At 57.8% G+C, this 7,597-nt stretch overlaps 1 protein-coding gene across 2 annotated transcripts in view; it reads right to left on the bottom strand.

Moving 5' to 3' along the window:
* The window catches only part of CCDC40 (coiled-coil domain containing 40), a 54,986-nt gene that overhangs the window by 18,728 nt on the left and 28,661 nt on the right, over positions 1–7,597 (bottom strand). For both annotated transcript variants that reach the window (XM_034641410.1, XM_034641409.1), the window contains 2 exons: positions 6,353–6,596; positions 6,086–6,268 (listed from right to left, as the gene is read on the bottom strand). In XM_034641410.1, coding sequence (XP_034497301.1) covers positions 6,086–6,268; positions 6,353–6,596 — 427 coding nt within the window. The remainder of the gene's footprint in view (positions 1–6,085; positions 6,269–6,352; positions 6,597–7,597) is intronic.

Genomic DNA, 7,597 nt, shown 5'->3' with positions numbered 1-7,597 from the left:
AAAAAAAAAAAAAAAGCCCCTCAATTTCCCCAAAGACTGGGCTGGTGAGGGCGGGTGGCCGAACACGCGGTAACCCCTGCTCTTCCGTGGGACCCGCCCCGCGCCCCGTGTGGGCTCCCGAACTGCTCCCGAGCAGCTGGGAACGACGGTGGGCGCCCGGGGGCTGCGCAGGCGCAGTGATAGTGGAGCGGGGCGGGGCCGGGCACTCACTCCGCCTCCACCAGGTTGTTCAGAGTGGCCGCCTTCTCCTCCTGGAGCTGGTTCAGCCTCTCCTGCATCTCGATGGTCTCCCTCTCCGAGTCCTGTGCAGGGACAGGGGCGCGGCCGGCTGTTGGGGGACGCCGGGGAACGCGAGGGCCCACTGCGCGCGCCCTCCCTCCACGCCCCCTCCCTGCGCAGGTGGGAGCCCGCGGCCAAATCGGGCAGGAAGGCCTGACCTTCAGCGCGCGCACGCACTCCTGCTCCGTCACCAGGCTGTCCTTCCGCAGCCCCTCGGAGCTGCTCCGGTTCTTGCTTATCAGCACGTTGAGTTTCTTCAGGTCGTTGTCCAGGTCCTTCATGTGACGCTCGATCTCCTTTTGCTCTTTCTTCTCCTGATCGATCTTGCCTGCAGAGGGGCCGCGGGTGTAGCCATGTTCCCAGAATAGCCCCCACCCCACTCAGGGCCCTACTGGCCGCTCCGTTCCCAAAGCCTGGCCTTGTGAGGCAACGGAAAGGACCGTGTGTGGACAGCCAGCAGGTGGGGGGACGGGACGGTGGGGGCAAGCCCCCCTGCCCCGAGAACAGCCCTAGGGGACTGGGCTGGCACTCAGACACTGGGTCTCCAGGAAAGGCGGGCCCTGCCCCCTACACCACCCCGCCCAGCTCAGGGGCAAGGGGCAGAAAACTACCACCCTGGCCTCCAACAGAGGGGTTTGGGTGCCCCCAGGGCAGGCCAGGAAGGCCGCGGGCCCTCAGGGTATGAGGTGTCCAGGTGGCGTGGGTCTCGGACCACCAGGAAGCATTTCCCTGGAGGGGTGACATGGCTGGGCTGACCTTCATGGATCGCTGCTCGGTGACCCAGGTGGGACCAGGATGCCTCAGTGGGGAGCGGTGGGGGTGGACGGTGACTGGGAAGGCTGCCCATCTCCCTCCTCTGGGCACCCTGGCACATTAAAGACCCCTGGTTTTTATACCCCCAGGGGCAAGACAGGGGCTGGGGAGCCTGTGGTGGGGCGGTTTTCTAAGTTCAGCTGAAGAGGAAGAAAGCTTCTCTCCCCATAGCCCTGAGTCTAGGGCACGGGGTGTTCCCATCTCCCTGAGCAGGGGACGAGCCCGGAGGAGCTCGGCTTGCACGTCTGCACACCCAGCCAAGCCGCCCTGTCTTGGGCAGGACGGTAAACCTTCCGTCCCCTGTCTCTGGGAGCACACTTCTGTGTGTGAACTTAAATCCAGTAAATTTTCTCTGTATTTCCGGCGTGCTGGCGACGGGGCTGGTAGTCAGGCCACGGCTCATATTCACACAAGGCGCTGGGAGCCTGTGGTTTGCTTTCACGGCCTCGTGCCCGTGAGCGTGCCCCACCCCCGGGAGCGGGGCTGCAGACACCGGACACTTACTTTCTATCCTCAGCTTCTTCTGCTCCAAGATGTGCATCTCCTTCTTCAACATGTGCAGGGAGGCCAGCTGCTCCTCCCTCTCCTGTGTGACCGTCACCATCTCTTGCTGCAGGCGGAGCCAGGTCACCTGGGCCTGCGTCACGTTGGTGGTGTGCTCTTCGATCAGCTTGGTCAGTCTTTTGATTTCAAGCTCCAGAGGCCCCACTTCTTCCCCCTACAAGTGATATTCACCAAAAAGCAAAGCAAGCCTCCTTGTTTTCAGAGGTCTGCTTTCCGGGGGGGCTGAGGAGGGCCGGGCCCCCGTCTGAGACCACGCATCTGTGCGAGGACGGGGCTGGGCATGTCCTCGGGTGCTCTAAGGGTCCCACCGTATGCCCCCGATCCACTGTGGGAGGCCTGTGGCCCCCTCCCCACCACGCCACAGCCTTGTGGGGCTAAGGGCAGGGTTGGCAGGGCCTCCGTTACTCAAAGGGGCTTAGCAAGTTTTCTTTTAGGAGCAGACCGTCACGGGCCAAGGACTGGATTCCCTTAGTGTCCTGCAGCTTTGAGGGGACTCTCTGGTACTCGGTGTGTACCTAAGAGCCTGCCCCAGCTCACCGTCTTACTCCTGGCATGGGCGCCCCATGCTAGGGAGACCTGGGTAACCTATAGGACTTCAAGCCTCAGACCGATCAGATCACTTCTCTCAGAGCAGCAGTCCGATCCCACCCTCTGCCTTTGCATGCGACAAAAGAGCATTTGGGGCCGGGTGAAAGTTCTATGGTCAAATTTCAGGGGCCACCGATAAGGCTTTCTTGCACACATCCATTTACTTATCACCTGCCTTTCTGCTCATGACAGCAGGGGTGAGTCGCCTCGGCAGAGACTGGCCCGAAATATTTACTATCTGGACCTTGACAGGAGGTCTGCAGGCAGCCCCTGACCTGGGGCATCCACGCTCCCTAGCATGGGGCGCCCATGCCAGGAGTAAGACGGTGAGCTGGGCAGGCTCTTAGCTAGACACGGAGCACCAGAGCGTCCTCTCAAAGCTGCAGCCCAAATGCANGGAGAGGGGACCATGGCCGGCATAGCCACTTGGGCTTCCTTTGGAAATGGGGTCTTTTCCCCAGGCTGTGGCTGTGCCCTGACCCTACCATCCAGCCCACTAGCTCTTGCCCACGTAAATTCTTAGCTCTCTCCTGGCCCCTGGCCCCTGCCAACTCCCTGTTCTCCCGGGTCATCTCGGCTCTGCCCCCAAGACCCTGGTTGGCTCTGTCTCCCATGTGTTCTCTGACTGGCCACCGTGGGGGACTCAGTAGGATGCCCAACATTCCTGGGTTTTAGAGCCAGACCCTGCCCACCAGGAGCAGAAGCTTCCAGCATCTCGGTCACCCCACTCCCCATGGTAATGCTCCTGAGCCCTCCAGCCCTCTGAGGTCAGGCTGAGCCACCTGCCTCTGCTGAGACCGTCTGGGATAGCCGGGTCTTCCCAGGGGCTCCCACCTTCCTCCTTGCCCCCGTGCTTACCGCCCTATAGGGCCCCCATTCCTAAGTCTCTTTTTGGTCACCAACTGGACAAGCCAGCCTCCCCGCACTCCCTCAGCTCTGCTCCTGGACTGTTTGATCTCATTGAGACTACCCTGGCCTCTCCTGGGACATCAGTACCGCTCCTGGACTAACTTGTAGACCCACGGTTGACCCGTGCTTGCCCTCCCTCCAGACCCCAGCTCTAGATCTCGGGGGTTTTTTGGACAGTTTAGAAAAAGTGTCCCCTTTGAAGAGCTGGGCTTGCATCTCTTGGGCAATCATAATGGACAAATTTGTGGCCCAAGACTCTTTACTGCCCTCCGCTGGACATTAGTGGTAGTGTGTGTACCACTTGCAGGGGGCGCTGGGGGCCTGGGGGTCTGCGGGCCTAGGAGCGCAGCCTGGCGGAAGGGTTGGCAGGTTACTTCACACACACCACGCTCCTTAGCTTCTCTGGTACAACGCGGGGCCCCTAGTTTTGCTCCCAGCAGGTGGTCTTGCCCCTACTTCCCAGAGAAAGGATGAGTGGGACACTCCCACCCCAGCATTAGACAGGACCTCCCAAGGGGACCCAGCTGAGTACAGCTTGGTTCCAGCCCTGTGTCCCCACTTCCTTGCTGTAACCAGGCAAGAGCAAGCTGTCCTCCTCCCAGGTGTCTGGGAGGGACGGGGCGCCTCAGGCTGCCGGCCAGGTAGACAGCAGCCGTGCCCTCCCAAAAGGACAGGTGAGCCCCACCAGCTGTCTCAGCCCAGCTGCCTCCTAGCCAGTATCCACCTGCCAACAATGGCCATCAATCGCTGACACGCAGGGGCGCTGCCTCGGGCTCCCCAGCCACTCTGCTCTCACTGTAATGAACGGTTCGATCTAACCCTCCAACATCTGCCACGTGGCTCACTCAGGGACAGCGTGAAGGCAGAGGCCAGGATCACGCAGCAGCAGGACTCATGCTCTAACCGCAGGCCGGGAGGGACCCACGTCCTCTCATCTCCCGCCCCTCGGACGGAAGCTTCTGGAGAGCGAGGAGACGTCCATGTGGCTGCTGCTATGCACAGACGGGCCGAGTGGGCCCCCCTCTCCTCCTGAGACTGGAGGGGCGCCCTGGGGCAGGCAGTCTGCGGGGACGTGCCCTAGGCCTGGTGCAGCCGTGGTGGCCTCCCTGCGGTCCCCAGGGGGGCCCACCAAGGCAGGGGACGCCAGAGCGGGTCACACCACGGAATGAGGCAAAGAAGAAACGATTCAAGTAAGGACACAGGGACCCCTGAGCACAGACCGGAGTGAAGCGAGACCCCTGGGAGAGCGGGAGAGCGCTCTCGTGGGGGAGGGTCCGGGCTGGGAAGGCCAAGCCTGGCGGGGCAGAGGCTCTGGCGCTGGTCTGCCTCCCCCACCCGTGACCCTGGGTTTCTGCCGTAGCAGCTTCTCGGAAGTGTGGACGAAGACGTATGGCAAGCATGTCCGGAGCTGAGCTGCTGATCATGTTTAAAACCTGTAAACACCTTGAAGTGTCTAACCAGAGAATGTTTAAGCAAAACACATACATTTGAATGATGAAATGTCACGCAGAAAGGAAAATGTAGGTTTTTGAGGGATACTTCACAGAAAACGTTATGTTGAGTGTGGCCAAAAAGTAAAGTACAACAGCATGTGCACAGTGAGAAAATTCGTGGAGTCCTGCCCTTACTCTGTGCGCTTTTCTCTCGGCGTCATATTCCAGTAAAATTAATGAAAACGGATTAGCGTAGACTTAAAACTGATACGTAAGAAGAGTCATATGTTGTTTAAGGTGTGCGCACATGTGTGTTCGCGCGTGTGCTCGCACAAGTGGGTGAGTACGTTTGTATGGGTTTGCATGTGTGCACACGTGTGTTTGCATGTGTGCTCGCACAAGTGGGTGAGTATGTATGGGTTTGCATGTGTGTGCACACGTGTTCACGTGTGTGCTTGCACAAGTGGGTGAGTACGTTTGTATGGGTTTGCGTGTGTGCACACGTGTGTTCACGTGTGTGCTCGCACAAGTGGGTGAGTACGTTTGTATAGGTTTGCATGTGTGTGAACACGTGTGTTTGCGTGTGTGCTCGCACAAGTGGGTATGTTTGTATGGGTTTGCATGTGTGTGCACACGTGTGTTTGCGTGTGTGCTCGCACAAGTGGGTGAGTACGTTTGTATGGGTTTGCATGTGTGTGCACACGTGTGTTTGCGTGTGTGCTCGTACAAGTGGGTGAGTACGTTTGTATGGGTTTGCATGTGTGTGCACACGTGTGTTTGTGCATGTGCTTGCACAAGTGGGTGAGTACGTTTGTATGGGTTTGCATGTGTGTGCACACGTGTGTTCGTGCATGTGCTTGCACAAGTGGGTGAGTACGTTTGTATGGGTTTGCATGTGTGTGCACACGTGTTCGCGTGTGTGCTTGCACAAGTGGGTATGTATGGGTTTGCATGTGTGTGCACACGTGTTCACGTGTGTGCTCGCACAAGTGGGTGAGTGCGTTTGTATGGGTTTGCATGTGTGTGCACACGTGTGTTCGCGTGTGTGCTCGCACAAGTGGGTGAGTGCGTTTGTATGGGTTTGCATGTGTGTGCACGCAAGTGTGTCTGCACATGTGTGTCGGCTCACGTGGGCATCGGGACGTGTGTGCGCGTGCGGTTGCGTGTGTGTGCATGCACCTGTTTGGTTGCCTGTGTGAGTAGGAGCCTGTGTGTTTAGAGAACGTTCCAGGAGGAAATAGACCAAAATGTCAGAAGAGGTTATCTCTGGACGGTGGGATCATGGATGTCTTATTTTCCTCTTTGTGCCTCTGTATGTCCAGCTTTCCTACAATAAAAATGCTGGCTTCTACAACTACAGCCAAGTGAAAAGTGAGCACACCGCTGAGGGCCCCGGCTCACCCCGCGCCCCTGAGTGTGGGCTGTTGGCTCCGGACGCCGCCTCCCCGCCCCCGCCCTGGCGCCCAGCCCTCGCGGCCGCAGGGTGACGGCCGGCGTACCAGGTTGGTCTTCTCCTTCCGGAGCTTCAGGATGAGCTGGCGGAAGTGCTTGGTCATCTTGTTGGACGTCATGTGCTCCTGCAGCTTCTCCATGATGGAGGCGTCCATCCTTCTTCGCACCTCAAGCTCGTGCTGGATGGTCTGGTGGGTGGCCTGCAGGTCGCCCATGGTGGCCGCGTACTCCTGGAAAGGAAGGGGCAGGGACGGCGCTGTTGGGGGAGGGGAGGCCGCGGGGACGCGCCTGCGGGCTGGGGGACGCTGCCATACCACTTGGGCCTTGCCCAGCGCGGCCTCCGTGTCCTGTAGCGCCAGCCGGTAGGTGTTAAACTCGCTCTGCAGCACCTCCTGCTTGCCCAGACACTGCGCCGTCAGTTTCTGCATCAGGCTGGCTTCCGTCTCCTCGCGGTTCAGGATGCCTGCCAGCTTCTCATTCTTCTCTTCCTCCTTCATGATGGATTTCTTGTAGGCCTCGATCTCCCCGTCAATGGACATGATCTGGTGCTGGCACTCGCTGCCGGGATCGAGAGAGCTGAGCTGGGGCCTCAGAGCGCCCCCACATGTGGCTGTGCCCACTCACAGGGGGTTTACCCAGTGGAGAGGACGAATGGGAACCCAACTCTTAGCAGTAGCCAATCTCGAGAACTGTTTCCTGACAGAGCCACAGAACCACTGCCCACTCTGAGTCCAAGCCTAAGACTCTTCTAAGAGAGTAAGGGAGAAGGGCCAGAGGGGCCAGGCATTGTCCCGGGGGCCAGATCCGCCCACCCTCGCTGGTCAGAGGAGCAATCCTGGAAAGGGAGTGTGCTATTCTAGCTTCATACACGTGAGCACTGGAGCTCAGAGCCCTTGAACGGCATGCCCCGTGGCCACAGTGCATGGTGTGGCTGGGAGAAGCACCTGTGAGCGTCACTCCAAACTCTGTCGTTTCCTCTTTGCACACTGGCTGTGCAAATACGTGTAATTAATGTCAAGTCAAACATACAGGTGCTGGATAACAGAAGTAGAATTTTTGTTTGTGTGTGAGACATTGTTTCCCCCGCCTTCTGAGATGTCCTGGTGTGCTATAAAACACCTTTCTCCACCTGTAGGATCTTATCATTTGAATAAGTTCATATTCAAAAAATCAGAAACTACTTTCTCCTTGAACTGGAATAACACCTTCCATATTTTTCTCATGTGTTTCCCCAGGCCTTCAATTCTCTTCCCCAAGCAACCAGCTATTTCTTAAATGTCTTTCCAGATCTATTTCATGCTTTTATAAGCATTACCTTCGTATGAAAGTTACAAATAGCAGCTTAGGATATCCCGTTCTGCACCTTCCTTTTTCTCGTGCTATCTTAGAGATATTTGACAGCAGTGCACATAGAAATCTCCTCGGTTCCTCTCAATGACCAGATGGTACTCCAAATGACAACCATGCCATAATTTAAGCATCCTCACTGATAATACACTGACACACGATTAGGCTCTTTCTAGTTTTCTGGCCTTTTTTCGAATTTCAACAGTGTAGCA

The sequence above is a fragment of the Ailuropoda melanoleuca genome, chromosome 13, assembly GCF_002007445.2.
Source record: "Ailuropoda melanoleuca isolate Jingjing chromosome 13, ASM200744v2, whole genome shotgun sequence".
In the NCBI taxonomy this organism is placed as follows: domain Eukaryota; kingdom Metazoa; phylum Chordata; class Mammalia; order Carnivora; family Ursidae; genus Ailuropoda; species Ailuropoda melanoleuca.
The sequence above is the reverse complement of the archived record's forward strand: the minus strand, read 5'-3'. Positions and strand labels throughout refer to the sequence as shown.